Genomic DNA, 24,357 nt, shown 5'->3' with positions numbered 1-24,357 from the left:
GACCAAATAGCAAATGATCCAGTGTCATAACTGTGATGCATAAACATTGATTGCAGCATTATCCACATGTTTCTTCTCTGTATGCTCCTACGCTGTAGGTGGCAGTAAGAGGTGTAAGCTTGGTGCAGCCCGCCAAATAAATGTGCGCCTTTGCGTTCACATTAAAGCGCTTAACACTGCAGCATCAATCACTAGTGGCCAACTAAAAAAGAAATTTTTACACTCTCCCATTGGTAACAAAATCTTGGGTGTGGAAACATTTTGGTTTTAGAAAAAATAACGGACAGGCAGACAAGACCTTTGCTGTTGTAAATTAGGATACTCAGGTAGTACCACAAGCATGCCAGCTCACCTGAAAAGGTGACACGGTGTTGAAGCCAGGTGCTTGAATGTGTGGAATTTCATCATATTGTAGTGTTGGGGCCTTCTCAGGAGAACTCAGACAAAGTCATGTATCTGGTCCGTAACTTGGCTTTACTGAATAAATCAGAAACAGCATAGAGGGAAACTGGTGCTCAGGCTCAGGCTAGCACTTGACTCTCACTGCTACCCGACGAGGCTACTCTGTTTACTGCTAGGCTCACACTGTTTACCTCAGCATGCAGCCCTGCCCATCAAAATAAGTCCTCACAACAATAGGCTAAATAACCGCTATTGAATGAAATAACTAAAATGAAATTAACCCAGACGTTCTCTAAAGCCACAGTATCATCCCATATCAACTGCAGACCCCAGCATCGAACTGAATCACATCATATAGTGGCAAATTTTGAGGTGTCAAAAATCGTCGATCATTGGGTAAAAGAATTGATGAATGATTACATGGTGATGAAACGTAATTGTGCGGAAGAACATTTTTTTAATGTTGGTTGTGCTTCAGACACCCCCCTCCCCACCCCTCTGATGATTGTGAGAGTGTTGAAACAGTATACAAAGAGATCTCAGTCAAAACCTACTGACAAAAGTTATCATTATTATGTTGCTTTTATATTTAAGACCTAAATATTGAGCCAGACCTTCTGTTTGAGCCTATGCATAAGACTAATATATAAAGACATATGATGTGGTCTGAAAATCTCCTGCAAAATCTGATCGAACACTTCTAACTTTAAATTACTACTTAAGGCTTTATAGGGTGACTCAAGGCAGCGCACGCGCACCATATTTTATTGTGATTTTTTTTCCCTCTGACTCAGCAAAGGTACTTTAAGCTTTAACAACAAAAAACATAGAGAAGTTTAAGTAACTTTTTGAATAAATTATATTTCTATAAGTCGTTTTAATTGAGGATACTTCATGCTTTTACTCGAGAATATTTGTAGGGAAACAAAATACTTTGCTCCATTACATTCATCTACATTCTTCCCATTACATTTTTAAATCTAGCATTGTGAAAGTGAAGCCCCATAATAGGATAACCACAATGGCTGAAACGGCCAGCAGTTCTGCAGAGGGAGATCACCACTGCATGGCCTCAAGATATGTTGTTTATACCGTCACATAAGAGTTAAAATTAGGGGATGCCAGGAAAAAGCTTAGCTCCCTGAAAGAGCCTTTAGCTCGCTTGGAAACAAAAATATCGGAGGACTAGGGGGTCAAGGATACTGAAAATGGACCATGATCTTATTTATAACAGTATATTTTTGCTCTGTCTCTTTTAGGAGCAAGTGTTGCTTGTTAAGCTTGAACTAAAAGTGCATACGATTGAGTGTAAAATAAAGAGTGAAATGTACAGTAGCAATACTTGAGCACTTGAGTACAGTTTTTGTTCACTCTGCCTGCTTCTGTTTGCTACACCAACATAGAGCCTGCTAGTATAGAACATTAAACTGTAAAGTCAACATAACATAGCGAGTAAGCGTGTATGTCTGAGGGAATCATAACCCGAGCACTCCATACATACACGAGTAGACCCAGACACCCACAAAGAGGGTCATCAGGATAAGGTTGAGACCCAGCTGTCCTACGTGAGTGACCCTTGTGCTGTTTTTGGCACACACCTCTGAAGAGAAGAGTCAGGCACACACAGCATCTATCTTTACTCTCCTCTATTTATAAAGCTCTGATCATAACACAAATGACTCACCTGCCTCTCAACGCATTGAGCAGGATTAAAGTTATTAACTAATACTGACTGGACTGAGCGTGTGAAATTGTGGAGTGCAGAATGAGATGGGTTAGTATGTGTTTGTCTGTCTGTCTGTGTGGTCTTGTATGCATATGTGCATGAGTGGAAACATTTGTGTCAGGGGCAGTAAGTTGGCTGACCAGGGTTTAGTGTCTCAAAATAGCAGGTGAGACTGAGCCATGGATTACGGCACACACACACACACACGCGCACACACACACATACTTACTTCTAGGTAAAAGTGTGTGTGTGTGCACATGCACATATGTGTGTGCTGACCACTGATTAGAATATGTATCTCTAAAGAAATTCTATTCCATGCAAAAGTCAAAGAGCGCACACACATACAGAACATCTGATGTCGGTGTCCTAATAAAACGTTTTATGTCCGAATTGTTAACTTTACAGGAAAACGATAAATGTTGATAACATTTAAAATAAGTTATTCTACAATATATATATATATATATATATATATATATATATATATAATGACGATTATTTATGATGACGATGATGATGATGTAAAAATATGAAAAACACAATAATATAAATTAGGGCTGTCAAACAATTAAAAGAATTCATCATTATTAATCACATTGGGCTGTGTAGATAGGCTGTGATTACTCACATTTGTTTTATTTGCTCCAATTTGACCCTAAATAAAGATTCATTTTCCATTTGAAAACACTGTAATGCCTGGCTTTGAGGGGAACTGCTATTGCTTTTGTTAGTTTGCTGCTTGTTAATTTATCCATAGTTCTTCTGTGAGCACAGCTAATGTTACTAATATTGCTGACACTGCTACATCAGTGCTGTGTTTGTCTTGTAAATGATACTTCAGCATTGATGTACTTCAGTGATAAACAAATTCACAGCATAACAGAAGCCAGAAATAACTTTTGCCAAGACAGCCTTCAGTGAAAGCTGCTATCTAGAAGCTGTACTTGAACAGTCTGGGAATCATAGCAATAAGCAACATTGTGTGAGTAGCTGGGCTTCAGGCTTGAATGGTTTAAAGGGTCAAAATAGCAGGTTCACTAATTTTTTTGCACATATACGTTCACTGTTCATTTTATGGTCCACATACCGTATACAGTGGGGTCCAAAAGTCTGAGACCACTACTGAAAATGCATTTTTTGTGTTCTTTTCTAACTTAATACAAAGTTTTTCATTACAAGTTAAATTAGCAGCATAACAGTTACATAAAAGTAGATTCTTTGTGTTCAGTGTTCACTCTAGCTGGCAACTCCAAGTTTGTGTAAAGGTCTCTGATGAGCAGATCAGATTTACCTGAGAGTTGTCTGAACACGAGTTTCAATGGAAGAGATAAGACTTTAAGGTAAGAAAAAAAACTGATCTTTTTGTACAAAAATCTCAGCATGGTCATTATCACACCACCATGATAGTGTAACTGCAGTGCTGAGAATGATCGTCCAAATATTTCCTGCTCTATGGTGGTCTTGTGGGACTCCTGACCACTGATGACCCCATTTAAAAGAAGGCTAACAAATAATTCAGAGAAACATATGAACTACAGTCTAATTGTAAAACTACAAAATACTCCTATACAGTATATGAAGCTGATAAAAAAGACAATCAATGTAGATACAGATTGTACCTAATAAGGTGGCCAGTGAGTCTTATTTAATGCATATGTATACAGTGAGATACACAGGGTCACTTAAGCTGTCCTTGCAAAGTGCCCACCCAGCTTCTGTCCTCTCTTTCATTGGCTGTGAGTCTGTGCTTATCCCGCCCACTTCCTCTTTCTGCCTCACCTGAACTTTCTCCCAGGGTTCACGTGTTCCCAGCACACTGAGCCCCTCGCCACTTACCATGCAAATATATGCGAGGCCGCGGCTATGAGCGAGGGAAAGAGAGGTGGCGTTGGAGGGAGAGCTATTTTTAGTCATTCTCTCTCTCTCTCTCTCTCTCTCTCTCTCTCTCTTTCTCTCTCGCTTTCTTTCTATGAGTTCCTGAGTTGGCGGCTCCGGCCTTTCCTCCTCTCTACCGTCCTTTCATTCTCTCCTCCTCTTCTGCCTGTTCTCTCCAGCCATGCCTTCATCGTCTCCTTCTCCTCTCTTTCCCCCCTCTATCCAGTACTTGCTGAATCGATCGGTCTATGAGTGGGTTCGGGGGGCTGCTTCAAGGCTCTTTTATAGTCTCTACCTGTGTTTGTTCAGCAGGGCGGCCCAGGCGCTCAGATCATTTAGATTGCGGGGGTCGTCATGGAAACGAGCCTGTGAGCTCACAGGTTTCGAGGGACAGAGAAAGAGCAAGGTCTGGAGAGCGAAGGGAGCGAGATAGAGAGAGGGAGACGGAAGGATGAGAGACTTGCATGTAAAAGGGTTTGGTACGAAATCATGAACGGTTTAGTCTCTGTTCCCAGCATGCTCACGGCACCTCACGGTCCTGCTGGAGCGCACAGTATGTATAGCTGGACATCATTGCACGTCTAATGCAGTAGTTTTCTGCGTGTGTTCAGTGGAGTACTCATGTTCTACTCTAATCTGGAGAAAGAGAGTGACAGCGAGAGTCATTTGCCAGATGGCTAGTTAGATAACATCTCGGCTCGACACGCCATAGCACCTCCATCATGTCACTGTATTTATTCTCTCCATCCCCAGTCTGTCCTGAGTGAGAGAGCGAGTGAGAGAAAGAAGGAGAGAAAGAGACAGAGTGCTGCCTCCCTCCAAACTCTCCTGTGACCCAGCCAACAGATTGAAGAAATCCACAAAGGAATAAAGCTCTGTTTTTGTCTTCATTTCCTCCTCTCCACCTCCGTCGCCATGCTGTCTCTCTTTCTCTCTCTTTCTTTCTTGCTCTTTTCCTGTCACACTTTGGGACGGATTTACTAACGTTTTGCACGGCTGCATGCTTCAGTGTGTCTGTTGTGATTTACTAATTATGTGCTGCAGTCCTTTAGCATCCATAAAAAGATCAAAGGGGCAGTTGCTGCTCTTTTGCGTTTTTGCCTCATTGCATATGCATTCATGGGAGTTTCCCTTTCAAAGCACAAAACACTGGGAGGGGATTATTATAATGAAGCACCTACTCACATTTACCAAGACTGGTAGTAAATACTGACTGTGTGATATTTAACACCTGTGAAAAGCTTGTCTTGTTTTTGGAAGTAACATGACTGACATTATTTTTGCTCAGGGAGACAAAAGAGAGTTTTTCGTTATTATTGGCACCCTTGTCTTTATTAAATATTAATTAATTAAAAAGTGGAAAATAAATGGAAATAAACCAACTTTTGTTTTTTTTATCATTAGAATATTTTAATGAATGTCAAAAGTTATTAAACACATTTCAACTTGCAGGAAGTGATTTTAAAGAAGAGGAACAAAGTATGCCATGGAAAGTAATAAGGGCATCCTTTGCTTATATTTTGTCTCACACACTTTAGCAGCAATGACAGGCTCCAAACATTTTTGGTAGCCATCTGCAAGCTTTGCAAAGTGTCTCTTCCCTGTGACAGATTTCACAAACGGTTTTCAATGGGGTTGAGATCAGGACTCATTCAGGCCACTTTAAAACAGTCCACTTCTTCCTTTGCAACTGTTCTGCTGTGCTTTTTGATGAGTGTTTTGGGTCTTTATCATGCTGTTGGACCCATGACCTTCGAGTCAAACCTCTGTTCCTTACACTAGGGAGCACATTTTGCTCTAAGATGCCTTGGTAATCTTCAGATTTCATGATTCCTTCCATTTGAGGCTTCCAGAACCTGAGGCAGCAAAGCAGCCTACATTATGGATCCACCACCGTGTTTGACTGTAGGTAGTGTGTTCTTTTTCATTTTGTGTCCTATAAACAAATCTCTGGCCTGGTCTGGAGAGCTCTATTTTTGTTTCATCTGTCCATGAAACATCTGCCCAAGAGTATTGTAGTTAGTCTAGGTACATTTTGGTAAAGATCAATCGTGCTTTATGTCTTTCTTTCAGCAGTGGAGTCTTCCTTGGCCTTTGCCTATGAAGTCCTTGGTTTAGTGTGCAGTGTACGTGGCATTTTATCCACACTTCGCACCAACATTTGAAGTTTTTCCCCTTTGACATAAGTCCTAGGAGTTTCTTGACAGTCCATGAGCAATAAACCTAATTACATTACGCACTGTTGAAACAGGGATATCAAGGACTTTGGAGATGGCCTTGTACCCTTTACCGTTCTTGTTTTTGGAGATTAGAGCACTTCTGATGCTCTTAGGCAGCTCTCTTGTCTTAACCATTATAAAAAGGTATCAAGGAAAGTAACTTGGCCTTTTAAAGCATTAAAGCCATCATTCATTGGTTAATTCATGTCATGTGAACCCTCATTTTTCACAGGTGATTCTAATTTCTAATTCATCACATGTGAGTCTAATCTGATTAGAATTCATCAAAAAGGGTGCCAATAATTGTGTCATGTCTGTATTACTGTTTTTATATTTTACTATACATTATCTTTATTTGACCCAATGAGTCACAGAATCTGAAACAGATACACAAAAAGGAGTTTTTCATCTATGCAACAGAAAAGCCTTCATACTAAAAAGCATGTGAGCCAAACACGTGGTTATATTGCGCTGGTCATATGTTAATTATGATGTTAATTATGTGCCTCTGTCCATTTGCATGGAAGTTCTAAGTAGATAACTGTTAAATTGGCCACCACCACCAGATCAACATGTCGGTAGAGTGTTAGTAGTTAGTGCCTCTCTTAGTAAATCTGAACCTTTTTCTGGTGGAGCTATAGAATTAGATAGAGCTCTTTCAGCTCTCACTGATCGTTATTGGAAAAGAAATGTCTAGCACAGTATGATAGATATGATGATTACTAACATGGTATTGAACAACAGGTTAGAGTGTGGGACATTTGATGGTTTTTTGGTTCAAACCACAACCCACCAGTTCAAACCACATACTTGCTAATTATGCATTATTTTTAATGACGTGACAACATTTCTGAGTCTATAATGAATATAATGAACACCATACCCACTAGGAATAAGCCATAGGATGATGAATCCTTAATGTGAGATGTAGATTACATCACAGGGTGCTTTTATGAGTATATTACTACTTCTAGAAACCAGAACAACTGAATGTATCATAAGCAAATTTAGACCAATTACAGGGAGCCTGTAAACAGCAACAACCAGTACAGAGTAACTGCATACTGCACAATAACAAGTAGCCCATAGAATCACTACATTATGCCATTATCTTTCTCTATAAATCCCAGACATATTACATACTAAGGTAACTAATTCAGTAACTACAACCCTGTTTCCAGTTGGGGCTCTGTGCAAAATTTAAATAAAAACAATGATGCAAAGTGCAATGATGTGCAAATCATTTAAACCCTATATTTAGTTGAAAATACGGAAAATATGGAAAACAAGGCAAAATGTGTCCATGTAGTTCTGTGTAGTTTTCATGGACTCTTAAGTTATAGTAGTAAGGAATGGAAGCCTAGATGCGCTGGCATGTCCTGGGCATTTAAGGGCTAATTTTTTTCCTTCAGATTTTTCCTCCTTAAAGAGCCTGTATCCTACAATTTTCTAGTATTTTATTATGAATTTTGCATGGGTTAATGTACCAAAAGCATAACTATTTATGTACTAAAATCATAATACATTTTTGCATGATTTTAGAATGTTTTATACCTGCTTCAAAAAACAGTCTGGGCTAAAATATTGCCTAAAACTTTAATAGAAACAGGTGAGGCTAACTTTCTGTAGGCTGAATAGGCAGATATATGTAAATATGTTGATTTTTGTGACATCATAACAAATGATGAATTCCACGTAGGCATGGACTGAAGAATGAACAGTGTGTTTTTAAATTTTAACAGTATTTTTGTACTACATCAAATGTTTTTATTTAAATGTTTATTTAGACACTTTAAATAAACATCTACTTATGAATTATTTGTGAAGTCTTAATCATCATAATGTTATGTTTGTGATATATCGCCCATCCTTAGACTATCCAGCACAAATTTTATAAATTTGATCTACGTTGCCAGAATGATTGAATGAATGCCAGAATGACTCTTCTGTTCAGCCTGCTGTTGGATATGGTTAATTCTGTGTGTGTGTGCACGTGTCTGTGTGTCTGCTCTTTTAGTTGAAAGTGCTGCTGTCACTAAAGGACGTGTGAAATCTCTCACTTTCTATCTCTCGCTCTCTCTCTCTGATTAATGCTGTTTTAATTAGTGTGTGCCTGAGCTGTGGTGAGGTTTGAGAGTGCTTGTGGTGCTCGTGTGTGTGGCGTGTCTGGGGCTGGAGTGGCGTTGGTGTGGGCGGCGCGAGCCCTCTGCTGCTCTGGCTGTCTGACCGTGGGCGGTCAGCTCTCTGCTCCACTCTGCTGCCCTCTCATCAGATCAGCCTCCTGCAGACCACATCCTCCACTCCACACACAGGAGAGAGGGAGAGAGAGACAGTGGAGATTAGGGAGAGAGAGGAGAGAGAGAGATACACAGAGTACTGTGTTTTTAAGTGTGTATTAGAGCAGCACGATATGGATAAATTACTAGTATCATGATGACATTGTTACATATGTGATACAACTTGCAATAAAAACTTGCGTGTTTGGTGTCAAATCAAATACTCATACTCATTTTTTTTTACATTTAAAAATGGCAGCTGCCCTTTAGACTCTAGAACTAGGAATAAAAATGTTCCACTAAAAGTTAAGAACATTTTTTCTTCTCCTAAAAAGTTGCCACTTTGATGAGGTTTTGTTCCTTTAGTGACAATATTAAAAAATGTAAATGAATAATGTGACAAAATTAAGAATTGGTCTGCATTTTAACCAAAATAATTACCTCGTCAAAACATATCAAAACACCCATAGAGACTCTCATCTGGAACTGTGACTGGTCAAGATAATACCCAGTTGGGTCTAGGGTATGTTTAGAGGACTCGTTTGTAAATTGCAGCTTTCTAAGATATTAGTATTGCAAAGGCCAGTATCATGATAACAGTATGATGTGCAGCCCTAGTGCAGGGGCCAGGGGTGCTCATGACCAGGGGCGCCCAAACAGTGCAAGGAAAACATTTTTTTTCCAGTATGTTAAATTCAGCAAATAAACAGTAATTGTGCATTTAAGTGTGCAGAAGTGTTACTTTTACTTAGAAAATCAACAAAGCATGTAGTTGGACCAGGGGTGCCCAAACTTTTGTATACAACTGTGTTTGCTGACTTTAGCATATTGATGAAAAATAAAATGTGGCATATGCCCAAACCTTTGTACATGCCACACTTTATGTTTTATTTTGTTCCTAATGTGAAATTCAGCAAGTACATTATAGTTGTGCAATAAAATGGAGAGAACTGTATTTTCTGTACAGGGCATCTAAAGTCATTTTCACCTTAATAAATATGTGGTTTGTCCAGGGGAGCCCAAAGTTATACATAAGACTGTAGGGGTTCAAAGCGTTAAATATATTGATCCCAAATTGGTAAAAATAGAATTATATTTGAATAATTGTAGTGTCAACACAGTTGCAGTCTGCATAGTGAAGCTACACACACACCAGTGTCTGGATGAAGACATTATCAAGAGTTGTGTATTCTGGCATCACTGATCTGTCCTCTGTCTCTGGACATGTATGGGTGTGTGTTTAGGACACTGTGTGGAGGAGTGCTGTTATATAGCGTTGTTTATAGCGTGTATAGCATTGTTTCAGCTTTGTTGGTGGCTTGTGGAGCTGCATTCTTAGGCTGTGCTTAAGCCTGCTCTCTAAGCAGATGGGTAAAGCAGCGTTATGTAAGCACATCTATCCCACTAATGGCCCTTTTAGCTGCTCTGCTCCTCAGCAGCTGCCCTCCCTGCAAAATATCACACAACACACACACAAACACCAAGCGTGTTCCAGAAGATTGCTGACGTGACACAAACAGAGAGACAGTCGCACACATAGAAGGTGTGTTCGGAAAGGTAACCGACATGAAACAGACTGTACGCACACAGTATGATTCCTAGCAGCTGTTTAATGGTAATGTAATCACAGTAAGGTGTGCGTGTACTCTTTCACTATGCACCTCTACACTAGGGATATTATTACTAAATTGATAGCGGCATTTGCTATACTGATATTGTGCATAGCTTCAATATGGAGATGAACTCTCTATGCTGAATAAAACTCATGCACTGAAATCTGTGCATTTCCACATGAATAAAATATATTATATTCCATCTACACAGTTTTTGTCTTTCCAGTTACTTGTTTTTGGTAGTGGTTGTGTTTATGTAATATGTTTTATTCATGTGGAAATTTTGTACACATTTGTAGTGGTGTCTGAATAGGTGGGTATTCTAAGGGATCTTCATACCCCAAAGTGTGTGTGTGTGTGTCTGTGCACCACAAACACACATAATCAGGAGTGTCTAATGGCACTTTTCCATCACATGGTACAGCTTGACTCTTCTCAACTCTGCTCGCTTTTGGTACCAGCTACTCCATTTTCTACTGCAGATATAGTGCCCCCTCAATATAGCTGGTCGTCATAGCGACACTGCCACAATGTGAAGGAATTTTGTTCAGAAGATAAAAAAACAGGAGACTTTTGGAAATACTACTTTAGATTTCAGACGATGAGATTGTTACGATTGTTTAAAGGCGACGCAAGAGGGTACCCTAACCTGGTAGCTAACATTAGCAAACATGTTTAGGTTGACAATCTCTCCAACCAGTCAGTATTTTTTTTTCTTTTTTCAGTTTTTTCTTTTTCCTTTTTCAGTTACCTTTTGGTACCAGCTCAGCTCGCTTAAAACCTTGATGGAATCAAATTCAAAATGGGCATTTGTTTTTCCAAAAATAATGAAATTTCAATTAAATATAGGGTTTAAATGATTTGCACATCATTGCATTCTGTTTTTATTTACATTTTGTGCAGCGTCCCAACTTTTTTGAAAAAAGGCTTGTATTTCTTGCGGTTTGTAGGTTGGTATACGGTAGATCATTCTTTTCAGAGATGAATATATGCCATATACCACCACTAGTGGGTATACCACCACACCAGTGGTTGCCAACCTAGACCTGGACCTCAGATGGCCCACATTTTTCCTCATCCCCAAGTGTTGTGAGTTGGGTTGGAGCAAAAACGTGTATTGTCTAGGGGGCCTTGAGGGCCAGGTTGGGAACCACTGCATGACCCAATTGCAATTTTGAACCAAATACATTCAATGAATCACTTTTTTCACTTTCTGTGGTGTGCTGTGAGCATCCTGACCAGTCACAGATGTTCTGAGGAGTGTTATGGTGGGTGTTCTGATGAACCAAACTGCAAATGCTAGTAATTTTGTTCACAGTTGCTTGGTTGCAACTCAGTCTTTACTCAGGTCCCATCAAAGGTTTGTCAATATAGAAATCAATCATAATATGTAGCAACATAATCACAATGCGATATTTTGTTCATATGGATCAGCCTTTCTCTACACACACGCATGTGGTCTGAAAGAAGAGGAGGCAGTATTTGAAAGTTGAAAGGGCAAACAGAGCTGTTTCATGTCGCATCTTCTCTGAGCAGAACTGGGTTTGGTCCCAGATCTCTAATTTGCACCCACACGCACAGCTCGTGCAGGTCAGTGCTGTGCTACATGCATTGTGATGTCCCTCAGGCTACATGACTTGACCTGTGTTAATGCACATGACTGCGCAGGGCACATGGTGAGTCAGGTGGTCTGGACCTCAGGTCCCTCTCATGATTCACACACACATACACTCAGACTGTGTACAGCTCTGGGAGGGCCATACAGAGGAGAGGAGTAGAGAAATGAAAGATATGTTTGTTCCTTTTCTCCGCTGACTGGGTTGACTTGAGGACAGGGGGGCTTGAGTACCTCTCTGTTTTAAACAAGCCTGTCTTGGCTCAGCGCAAACTGGGTGTGTTTCCTCTGTCCAGGCTACAGCTGGAAGACTGACCCTCAAAATGAATTAATTTAAAGTAATATGGGGTTTATGTAAGAAAATATTTTTCTGACATAAAATGACTAACTGAAAAATGCTGTTTGCTTAAGTATTCAACCCCTGTGATCTGGAAGTTCCAAGTTTGCACAGATAAAGGTAAAGATGCCCTAACGAGGGCAAATTTGGATGTTTGTTGTGAATCATTTAAGACCCCTTTAATTCAAGTACCACTGGTTAGACTGTGAAGGAAAGTTTGGAAAATGAAGGAAAGTTTGGAAAATGAAGACCATCCCGAGGCAATCAGAGATAAAGTTATATGTATATGAAGAAGACAGGGAAAGGCTAAAAATAATGTCCTAGTGTTTGGCTATCCCAGTGAGTGCTGTTGGATCAATTGTGTGGAAATGGGAGCTGCATCTTACCACCCAAGCACTGTCTAGACAAGGCTGTCCTTCACAACTCAGAGCAAGAAGGGGACTTGTTAGGGAAGCAACAAAGAAGCCAACAACCACTCTCAAGGAGTTACAGAGTTCAATGGCTGAGACAAGAGTGAAGGTGCACCAGTCAATGATATCAAGAGCTCTGCATGCAACTGGCCTGTATGGGAAGGTCGCAAGAAAGAAGCAATTACTAAAGAAAAAACACATCACACCACGTCTAGAGTTTGCTAGAAAACACTAGACTGACCAGAGTGTAGGATGAGGTTTTGTGGTCAGATGAGACAAAAGTGGAACTTTCTGGGCGAAGTTCAAAACATTATGTGTGGCACAAACCTAACTCTGCCCATTTCTCAACAAACACCATCTCAGCAGTGAACTATGGGAGTGGCAGCATCCTGTAGTGGGGATGCTTTTCCTCAGTGGGAACTGGGCATCTTAAGCTTTTCAAAAATTTTATGCGTGAATTTTATACATGATTCCAGTAGCGTTCTAGGTGGTGATGATTTCTGTGTGACTCTGTAAATGTATATTCTTTTTGCATAGTACATTTTTGAATTTCAAAACCTCTTCTGTTTGTTTCGGTTTGACAGCTGCTGCATCCACTGAAAATGAAGAGCGAGTTTTCCGTGAGCGCATGCGGCCCCGAAAGCGCCAGGGGGCAGTTCGGAGGCGTGTTCATCAGGTTAATGGGCACAAGTTCATGGCCACTTACCTGAGACAACCAACTTACTGTTCCCACTGTAGAGACTTCATATGGTAAGCGCTCTCTCTCTCTCTCTCTTTCTCTCTCTCTCTCTCTCTCCTGTTCATGTTATGATATTATCATAAAAAGCCCAATAGAGCTTTTTCCTTTACTGTGTTTCTTTGTTTCTGTGTTATGTACTGTATTTTCATATGCATGATTTATAATATCATTGTGTGCATGTAATTTACATCCCCAAAACACAGAACAGACTGCTAATAGCCCAGACATACAGACATGGATATTTTTGCATCTCTAACTGTCTGGTCTTCACTTCTATTTTAAGTCTCAAGGCTGTACAGTTAGTCAATTTGCATAACTGGTAAACAGTGTGCCTGTGTGACACCAGACAATGTTGTCTTTTTTCCCGTCAGTAAGTGTGGCGATCACATGGGTGACCTTTTTTGTGCTAAAGGCCCCCTCTGCTGGTCAACAGTGAATATGTAGAATTTTGACTGCAATCCTATGCCATGGAAAATTCAGATGTGTATACAGGCTGACAGAGCGTGAGATCTGCTTTGTCTAACACATGTTTTCTGTGTCATCTTTGCAGGGGCGTGTTAGGAAAACAGGGATACCAGTGTCAAGGTTGGCACCGTTCACTTCTACATGTGTGACAAGATTTCTTTACCCTAGAATCTCTAAAATTCGTATATTACCATAGTAGAGGTCAGGATTTCCTGCAAGGTTTCTTCTGAAATGTCCTTGTGCTGTGCCAATGAAAATTTAGAATGAGTTAGAATGAGAGACTGGTTCTGAGGTCAGCGTTCCTTAAATATTATCATTTCATATTGTTTTATTGCTGTGTATTGGTACTGCATTGTGTTGATTTGTGTGCTGTTCTGGCAGTGTGTACCTGTGTGGTCCATAAACGATGTCATGAGCTCATCATCACAAAGTGTCCTGGCCTAAAAAAACAGGATGACACACCAGAAGAGGTCAGCGATCACTTTGATTTAATTCATTTTTGCAGACTTGAATACCTAAATTAGAACCTATCCAGTACAATTGAACAGTGAGCATTGTGGGTAATGTAGTTTTTGTGCACAGGTTGGCTCTCAGCGCTTCAGTGTAAACATGCCTCACAAGTTCAGTATTCACAACTATAAAGTACCTACCTTCTGTGACCACTGCGGCTCTTTACTGTGGGGACTGATGCGGCAAGGGCTGCAGTGCAAAGGTGAGGCATTATGGGAAATGTAGTTTTTGTGGTGAAAATTAGATTAGCACAGGGGTCGTCAACATGCATCTTCAGAGCAGCGTGTGGCTCATTTACTGCCCTGTTACGTCTCCAAAGTAGAATTAGATTTGTATGTAAAAATAAAATTATCCTCCTTTGCAGTAACATAAAGCTTTGCTGATCATTCTAACACAGTTCTAACAATAAATGGTCTTAAACGCTGGAGTTAAGGAAGCCTGTATGTTCTAATTCAGCCTTTAAACCTGAAGGCTGGTATGCAGACTGCTGGTCACCATAGCAACACAGACAACAGTAGTTAGTAGCTAACAAAAAGGCAAACAAAAAGATTTAAGACTAACATAGATTATTTGGAGACGAATTGACTTACTTGCATTTATAAGCACTCCAGCTGGTTTCCTGATATGTTTAATCTGCAATGAGAAACTGTCAAATACTAAAAAGTCACAAAGCTGAAGTCAGCATCTTGTTTGAATTTTCCCGTTCCTCCTTAAATGGTGCAGCAGTTACATTCTGGCATCTCAGGCATCATTTAAGGTGGAACGGGAAAATTCGAACAAGAAGCTGGTGAATGAGAAGTGACTTCAGCCTCATAAAAAGTCGAAGGTTGAGAGACGTTTTACAAGAAACTGTTCTACATTTGCGGAAAAGTTTCCTGCCGGAGATGCGAGAAAAGCAGCTATAGCTGAGCTAAAGCTTAAAGCAGGGCAAAGTAAGTCTGCATTTTCATTCATTTTATGTTTATTTAGCCTATAATAGGACATTAGCACATACTAAGACATAATTATAGCCATGATGGTAAAATGGACATAAAACGTAGTGGCTTCCGAGGTGGTTTGATTTTTGTTGAAACAACAGAATGGCTCTTCTTAACATTTGAGTTGCCAACCTCTGGGTTAGCATAATATTCATGGAAAATATAGCAAAGTGGCTTTTGATATTTCCTCATGGTGTTTTGCTTGTACCTCTCTTTCTGTATGTTTGTGTTTCAGTCTGTAAGATGAATGTGCACCGGCGTTGTGAGACTAACGTAGCTCCTAACTGTGGAGTGGATGCTAGAGGAATCGCTAAAGTTTTGTCTGATCTTGGAGTGACGCCAGACAAAATCTCCAACAGCACCCAGCGCAGAAAAAAGGCAAATATAATTCCTGGGCCAGGGGTGGGTTGAGCTGTAAAACCATCAAAATCGATTGAATGAGAATGAATAGCCTGTACGGTCTTACCGTGTGCATTAAAAAAGATGATTCTCATTTTGAAATGAGTGAGTATTAGTGATGATAATGGTGATGATGATTGACTAGAGAGGGTTGGTGATAGATTAGAGAATGACAGTAATCACAATAAAGTGCAGTGAGATTAGAAGAGGTGGAGAAGAGGATGTTTCATGCTTTTATCTCTCTGCAGCTGACTCCAGGCCAGGATGCCCAGCCGGCCTCATCGGAGCCTGCCTCAACAGAGGAATCTGACCGCTGCAAATCAGCTCCAACGTCACCCTGTGACCAGGGTAATGAAGAGCTTATCATTGCTGTCATAACAAAACCTTCCATCTCTAAAATTATAACTTTGTAGGACAAAGAAAGTTCAGAGGTTTTGATATTACTGATATGAGGGATATTATTCTCCCTCTCTCTCTCATATTGCTCTTCCCCTGCGTTTAACCCTGCATTGTTTATTTTTCTCTCCATCTCAGAGCTGTCAGAGCTTGAAAGCATCCGTAAAGCTTTGTCATTTGGCCAGGAGCACAAGTCTTCCTCTTCCTCCATAGGCGGTGGGCTCCAGGGCTCAGGGAATGAGGGCCGCGAGAACGGAGATGTGAAAAGTGTCCAGTCGAAGAGGATGAACCTGGCTGACTTCTCCTTCATCAAAGTGCTGGGCAAAGGCAGCTTTGGCAAGGTAGAGACACCTGAGCCCCCTAAATGTTACATTGCAAGAGTAACTTTGTAACAAATGCAGCATTTTAAACTATAAAATGAAGAGTCTCACCCCGTCTCTTCTGTAGGTGATGCTAGCAGAACTCAAAGGGACAGATGAGGTGTACGCTGTAAAGGTGCTGAAGAAAGACGTGATCTTGCAGGATGATGATGTTGACTGCACTCTAACTGAAAAACGCATTCTGGCATTGGCCAGAAAACACCCGTACCTGACCCAACTCTTCTGCTGCTTCCAGACCAAGGTATGGGATTAATGCCCAGTGATAGCCAAACCACAACCAAGCCATGAGCAAACCACAATCAGACTACAACCAAACTTCACTCAAAACACAACCAAACCACAAGTAAACTATAATGAATTCCTAACCAAACTATGACCAAAAAAAAACAGTACCAGATTGCAACTAAATTACAACTGCTTTTTAAATGCTATTTAAAGAACCATATAGAACATGTTTTTCATCATCAAGCAGAACCAATTAACCAATGCAAAGAACTATTTATGCATTCAAAAAGTTCTTCACATGTTCACAGTTCTGTACAGAACTACTAAAGAACCCTTGACAACCCATTTTTTTAAAGGAGAGATCACCACTTTTTATGACCACTGTCTACATGGCTGAACCACTTTTTCAACTGTTTAACAGAAGTCTAGAATTATTAAATCCCCATTACATAATTATTATAATGTAATTTTATAGTTACGTGATGAACTACACTTTAATTCACTTTACATTCTGTATCCATTGGTTGCACTTAAAACATTTTACTTTGTTTCACTGTCAAGAAATTAGATACCAATGGTGAGAATAATAGTTTTCTTATCCACGCAAAATTGTTAACATAACGGTATCTTTTAATAGATATCCCTTATTATTATTACAAACACAAGTATGGTTTGATATTGTTGGCAAAAGCTGTGCCTTCTGAGGGCTAATGATCAGCCCATCACAGACCTCTCAGTTACTGTAATTTATAACGGAGAAATGATTGACTGAGATGTAGATTGATGGAGTGTGATAGCAAAATCATTTCCTGCTCCTTCAAGTGTTTGTCCAGCAGGTGGTGTACTGTGACAGACATCTTAGACATCACAGACAAAGTCAGTCCAGAAGAGGGCGATGTTGACACAGTCTTACATCCCAGCAGGGAGGAGACTGTTCTTAGCTTTAGACTGTAAGCAGAGAGTTTGCAGAAAGTGGTTTGGGGTGATGCTTTCACTCAACAAGACTGTGCATGTTTGTGCAAAATAGCTGTCAGTTTTGTGTTCCTAGTTGATGAGGTTTGATAAGACAGATTAGAATTTTGTTTATAGACAATTGCTACACAATTCTTATGGAAAGGGGCAAAAACATGATGAAATAAATCATTTGCTAGTTGTGTTAGTGTCAGTGATACACAAAGCAACATGCGATAAAATGCTAACTTTAATAAATGCTAGAGTTTTCCAAACTTGTTAGTTTAGTTCAAAGTTCTCCTAACTCACATTTTTTAGTTCTGCATCTCATTTAGGTAAACTCTAGAACTAGTACTAATTTCCCCATTAGCTTGGTTTCATCACATAATTCCCACCAGGCATTTTCTCCTCTTGAACCGTTTATGGATGGCTGGGACATCTCTGAGATTCAAATTCGTGATCTCCTGATGTTGGGGTGAATGCTTCGACAGTGGCACCACTCAAGAGTCTCTGACGTTGCTCAGATTTTTGTGTTTCTAAAAGTGAAAAATGTAACAATATTTTTTTCCAGATAGGTTTGGATCATTTATAGTAGTCCATTCATCATGAAATTTTAATACAAAAGCATTTTCATATTCTGTAAAAAAACAACAGTGACCGTATTCAGCTAAGTGAATACTTTTTTTCTCAGTCTCTTTTCCTGATGCCTGATCTCTGTCTTTTTCACACATCTATTTAGTCACCACAGGTTTTTATATACATTTCAGAGTCTGAAGGCTCCATCAGGAAACAAAGCAGTGGAGCAAAAGCACAGTAGGGGATAGTAGAAGAAACGGCTGAAGAGAGTACTGAAGAAAGGAGAGAGGGAAAGAGAGGAAAATAGAGAGATGAATTGATTGGGGGGTATGCACTCCAGCTGAACTTCAGGCTCTGTTCTTAATCAGCACTGGGATCACAGCCATGCTCTTATCGGCCGTAATTACAGCGCAGAAATGTAAATAACATTACACAACGGGTTCTGAGGGGCCTGTCCAGACCATGGACAGACATGTCTGTGCAGAGAAAGAGACAGAACTCCAAAGGAGGAACAGAGAGGAGAGGAGAAAGGAAGAGAATAGCGAAGAAAAGAGGAGCGAGAAGAGTAGCTGAGTTGAGATGAGCAGCATGGAGGTGGAGTAAAATAGTCTACAGGGCATTATCAGAAATCAGAAAGACTGGAGAAGAACATAGAAGAAAGGCGAGGATAAGCCAGACTTTGGCAATTCAGAAGTTAAACAAGCATAAACGCATTACAATGTGTGTATATATTGTAATGCATTTATGCATGTTTAACTTCTGAATTGCCAAAGTCCGGCTTATCCTCGCCTTTCTTCTATGTTCTTTATGTTCTTCTCCAGTCTTTATATATATATACATATATATATGATTAGTTCTGTATCATAAAACCTCTCCAGCTCAAATCAGTGGTACTGCATGGAGCTCCATCATTCCAGAGAACACAGTCCTACTGCTCCACATTCCAATGCTGGGGGACATTATATACGTTTAGCCGACACTTGCCATTGGTATTGGACCTATTGAACTTAGGGTCATGTGCAGCTGTTCCAGAGTTTCCCATTCTATTGGTCAGTGCTTTTTTGTGGAGATTATACGAGCTGTGTGCACTATATATACATATTATATATCATTGTTGTTGTCATAACAAAATATTCAATGTCAGAAAAGGAAAACTTTATAGGAGGAAAAAGAAACATTTTTTACTTTTAATGCAATAAGAAATGTTCATGCAAAATATATGTGTATGCTCATTTGATTAACTGAAAGAAAAAGTTAACTAAGACCAACTGGCACCTGTTGTTCAATTAAACTAGACACATACAGTCATCAACAAGACAGTGATATGAAGCACAAGACCAAGTCCATCTCTGAATGGCTGAAAGAAGCAAAATTGAGGTTTTGGAGTGGCCTAGTCAAAGTCCTGACTTGTACCTCATTGAGACGCTTTGGCAGGATCTTAAACGGGCAGTTTATGCTTGAAAGCCCTTCAGTGTGGCTGAACTAAAGCAATTTTTCAAAGTAGAGTGGGCATAAATTCTTCCAAAATGTCACAGTGAAGTGAAAGACTGATCACCAGTTATAGAAAGCGTTTGGTTGCAGTTGTTTAGGGGGGAATTATTTTTTCACATGGGTGATATTGGTGTTGTATATATAACAGTGGATCACACACAGCAACATTGCTGCAATTTTTTAACAGCTCAGTTTAACTGCTGGGCTGAGAGGGGTTGTCAACCAATCAGAAATATACAAAAACAGCGTCCTGTGGCCAGAAACTGACCACTGACAAAGGACTAGACATGAATAATTCAAGCTGTGCAGTGACGAGCTATCATATCTAACTTTACACCTACGATGTGAATCAACAAGTTGTGTCTAATATAGTGAACAGTGTAAAGTGTACACAGTGTTTAAAAACTCCAACAATGGTTTGTCTGAGTTTTTTCCAGTGTTTCCCCTGTGACTGAATAGGCTGAACTCCTGTGCCACTCGGCTCGCATAGATGATGTTTGCTTCTGATTATTCTTTTGTGGGATTCACTCTTTAAAATTCTCAGTCTAGTTTTGAATGTAAAGCTACACCAATTCAGTTGCTAATTCCAACACAAATCCAGTCATTGATGTAGCAGTGTGACATAGCAGTGTTTGGTCGAGGCAAGCTGTCTTTTGCCAGAAAAGCAGCATCTAGCCATCTCTAGTCTTCTTTTCAAAATTTCTTGATACTTAAAGAAGCAAAGTGTGTGTTTGAGGAGTTTTGTGTTCATGAAGCAGCTTCAGGTGTGAGAGGAAGTTTAAGAACTGTTATTATAACTGCTAGGTGGAGTGCTCACATTCCAGGAACTAGCTTAGACGCACAGCAAATTTAGCTGCTAAACAGTCTCCAAGAACAAAAGATGTGTATGTCATTGTTTCCCTGTATCCCTTTGTTTTTCTTGAGGCCACACTTAGAATACGATGTTTTTGCAGGTTTGCTTTTAATGGGTGTGAATTGTGTTTGTTTCATGCTTGTGCATTTGTGCAAGATGAGATACAACAACCCCAAGAGTGAAAGAATGGGAAAAAGAATGCAGCTCTTAAGAAAATGACCTCTCTCCTAACCATGTCCAGCTGAAGGCTGGCCTGAGGTCATTGTATCTGTCTGCTGTTTGCTGACTAGTTCCAATTCATCCAGGCCCTTGTCCTGACCTTTGAGGTATTAGACTTTGATAAATAACATTTTAGTATAATGACTAAATTCTTTATATTCATTTGACACAAGAAGAGTTTTAAAAAGAATAACAACTGATGTGTAACGCACTTCAGTATTAATTAAACGTAGTATTAATCATAGTATGCATTAATATGTCTCGTATGTGCAAAGCCCACTCCCAACAACAGAATTCATAAAAGAGGCAGGGATGTACATAGATAAACCTCAAGGGGTCTTGAGCCCGTGTTGCCTTTGCTGGCGCATCTAATAATTATTTTTTTATATGGCCATTCTTCAAGATAAGTTTCAGCGAGGCGTGGCTGAGAAGAGTTAGATTCTCAGCTCGCATTCAACAAGCTTCGTTCTTGAGCGCCCCCTCTGGTGCAATACTGACTGCATGTGGAGATTTCATCACAGTAACTTCAAACTGTTGCAAATGCATGCAATAAAAAAGTGCTGGTAATCCCAACCATAAAGCATTAATAATGTCAGCATCACATTCCATAATGCAGTGATGTGACAGAAAGAAGCTACCCTAAGTTTTGTGATTAGAAGAAAATGCTCTGTTTTACTCTTAAATACAGCTATAACACACTGATATATAGCGATTAGATAGTGTAGTGGAAAGTGCTGTAGCTTTGCATGCTGGACATTGTTGAATCAGATCTCTGGGCTGTAAAGCTATTATTTCTGCTGCCTTGGAAAACTCTTCAACACTACGTTTGGTTTCCTCTGAAAAATGATTACGCTCTTGATAAGGCACCTGCCCCCCAAAATCTCTATGCAGAGTCCTGGAAAAAAGTGGCTTTTAATGTGTTTTGGAACCCTTCCTATGGAGATTACTGCAATGAATATGGCTATTGTGTCACACATATGCAAAAGGTAAAAGTCTTATGTAAGCCTGGGCAGTATCTGCTTTGTTTAATAGCCAGGTATACAACATTATAGATGATGGAGCTCTAGATAAGATGTATAATGCACAACAGTGAAAATAGAACTTGACCAGCTTTCATGAATAGCAGTTAATGGGAACACGTGCAGGCTGGCTAGATTTGTTATGTCATTGTTTTCGAGCAAAATTAATGTAATAAACAACTCGGCTGTGAAGGCCTTGCATTACAGTAATTTTACTATGCTTAATGGGCTTTAAAGCAGTGTGTAAACAATGTTAAAATTTGCGGTTACTAAACTGCAAAAATAGCCTGTTTTTTCTCATGCAAACCATCACATGTACATATATACACCTATTCAGCATACAGTTTAGCTCTTCCCCTTCATGCTGAAGTTATAAAGAGTGTTTTAACCAGACTTAATTTCAGTATAGGGTGTCCTATCTGGACGGAGGTCATTTACAAATATAAGTCACAGGCACAGCCTGTGTAATTATATTGGATAAAGACTGGTAGGAAAAAAAATAAATTATTATTGTTTTTGGTGCATACAACCAGACAAATGTTATATGTGGAGGGGAAAAATACAAATACATGCAAGAATAATGTAGGATATGGGCCTTCAAAGTAGTATTGTTAGGTGAGACATAAGTGTTGTTAGGTGTGACACAAAGTACAATAAAATCACTGAATTGCTAGGTCAGTGATATGCGGATTAGTATACGTGGTGCTATGTGGAAATAACACCCCTCTGTGTGGCCAGTATACTGGCCAGCCGTAGTCCAATGTATGGGACTATATGAGACATAGGGCAGATCCTGCTGCATAGGTGGTTGGAGTGTGAAGCCCTGGACACAGACAGTCTCACCATCAGCCTGGCTTTCGTTTGTCTCAGTCTTTCTCCCTAATGTGTGTTTTGTCTGTTTTCATTCTGCTCTGATTAGTGAACATGTTCTCAGGGACATGCTCCGTCTGCCTGCTCCACTTTGACCACACATACACTTTTGGCAGGTCTGTCAGTTTGTGTTCTGTCTTTTGTGGGTTTCATTATTGTGCACTCTCTGTCTGTGAAAAATTCTTACTCTCTATCTGTGAAAAATTCTTACTCTCTGTATGTGTGTTTGGTACAGTAAGGCACTCTATCACTCTGTGGGACCTGGCACCCTTCCAGAAGAAACACGAGCTGATTTAGAAATCGTACTCTTCCTTCCTCTCTCTGTCTCTCCCTGTCTCTCTCTCTGTCTCTCTCTCTCTCTCTCTCCCACAAGCAGATTAATAAGTGACATTATGACTCTGAACACTCAGCAGTTGTGTCACAAGCACAGTCAGCTTTTCCCGCTCTGTGAGAATTTCATTCCCATTCCATTTCCCATTTTTGTGTTCCTCTCTTTCACTCCTTTTCATGTTCTTTAGGCGCTGCTAATGTTACTGAATGCTTAGTTCTGGTTCCGCATTTTGCTTCCTTTGTGCTGTTAACGTTCATGAATTTTGTGTAATTTCCATCTAAGCAACAGACACAGATTGACACACTAACATACAAGCAATCCACATATCTCTGCTACAAATAAAAATAAAACCTTGTTTCCAGCTTCTACTATTTGTGACCAATTCAGTTGAAAGTGGTAGTACAAACATTACAGTTAACCCCATAGGTGAGCTTAATTGTTAATTTAGTACATAAAATATCCATGTAACATGTATTTAATGCCCCACTCACCCCTACATAACCGTCTGAACACAATTATTTAAGCTGACCACAGTTATGTTTGTTTGTGCCACAAGAAACAGAATAATTTTTTTTTATTTTTATTTTTTAAAAATCAGAAAACACATTAATTAAGACATGTCATGGGAAACAAGAAAGGTCTAAGTTAGTGCTAGAACACCTTTAGAGGGGTTAGTGTTTGGAGCTCAGTTTGGAGCTACTAACTATCAACAGCTAGGATGCAAGTTAGCTAATCAGCCAGTTTGGCCAGTTTAGGCCTGTACTTTAATACAATTCACAATTATTTATATGGCAGTTAATTGTCAGCTAAAATTCCACGATTGTGAAGGGTCTACTCCTTTGTAGTGATGTTTGCATCAGAGATATCAGCAGAAATACACACAGTATATACACTCTATTAAAATGGTAGGACTATGCTCTTTATGGCATATGCAGGAGGAGATAATGAAATTAGACTGAAAGATGAAACATTGCAGGGGAAAGAGTGACATGAAAGGTTCGCTTTTACCAAATTACTTTCTCAGACATATCTCTACACCCCAGTGATAAGTCAGAGAAGCCAGTGGTGCAATAAACAATTTATTTGCCCTTATAGAAATTGCATCCATTCCACCCTGCACCTTTTAACAAGGATTTTCAACAGGTTATACTGGGTAATTATGAGTTATGAGTTATGTCATGAAGTATTTTTTTTTTTTAATCTTGAGGGTTTATGTTGTTTGGTAATTAATGCATGCACGGTAGGGTTGAAATAATTTGCATTCTTTTAAAAAAGTGGGTCATGTGAGATATGAGCAGACATTACACAGGCAATATTTGACTGTTTTACCCCGGTTGATAATGGTGAACTGAAACATGAAGTGGAAGGATTGCCGTGTCTGGAGGAAAGAAGCAGGCGTTGCTTCACATTGTGTCCCAAACTCCAGCTCCAGAAAAAGGACTGCCAGGTTATCAACTATCTGTGAAATAAATCAATATCA

The 24,357-nt window shown here is 39.7% G+C and overlaps 1 protein-coding gene across 1 annotated transcript in view; it reads left to right on the top strand.

Annotated features, from left to right (window-relative positions):
* Window positions 1–24,357, top strand: part of prkcea (protein kinase C, epsilon a) — an 80,900-nt gene that overhangs the window by 28,988 nt on the left and 27,555 nt on the right. Inside the window, exons 3-10 of the mRNA XM_036572405.1 lie at window positions 13,061–13,226; window positions 13,766–13,800; window positions 14,062–14,150; window positions 14,263–14,392; window positions 15,403–15,545; window positions 15,815–15,914; window positions 16,101–16,303; window positions 16,410–16,583. Coding sequence (XP_036428298.1) covers window positions 13,061–13,226; window positions 13,766–13,800; window positions 14,062–14,150; window positions 14,263–14,392; window positions 15,403–15,545; window positions 15,815–15,914; window positions 16,101–16,303; window positions 16,410–16,583 — 1,040 coding nt within the window. The remainder of the gene's footprint in view (window positions 1–13,060; window positions 13,227–13,765; window positions 13,801–14,061; window positions 14,151–14,262; window positions 14,393–15,402; window positions 15,546–15,814; window positions 15,915–16,100; window positions 16,304–16,409; window positions 16,584–24,357) is intronic.

Source organism: Colossoma macropomum, unplaced genomic scaffold (genome assembly GCF_904425465.1).
Source record: "Colossoma macropomum unplaced genomic scaffold, Colossoma_macropomum, whole genome shotgun sequence".
Classification (NCBI taxonomy): domain Eukaryota; kingdom Metazoa; phylum Chordata; class Actinopteri; order Characiformes; family Serrasalmidae; genus Colossoma; species Colossoma macropomum.
The sequence above is the reverse complement of the archived record's forward strand: the minus strand, read 5'-3'. Positions and strand labels throughout refer to the sequence as shown.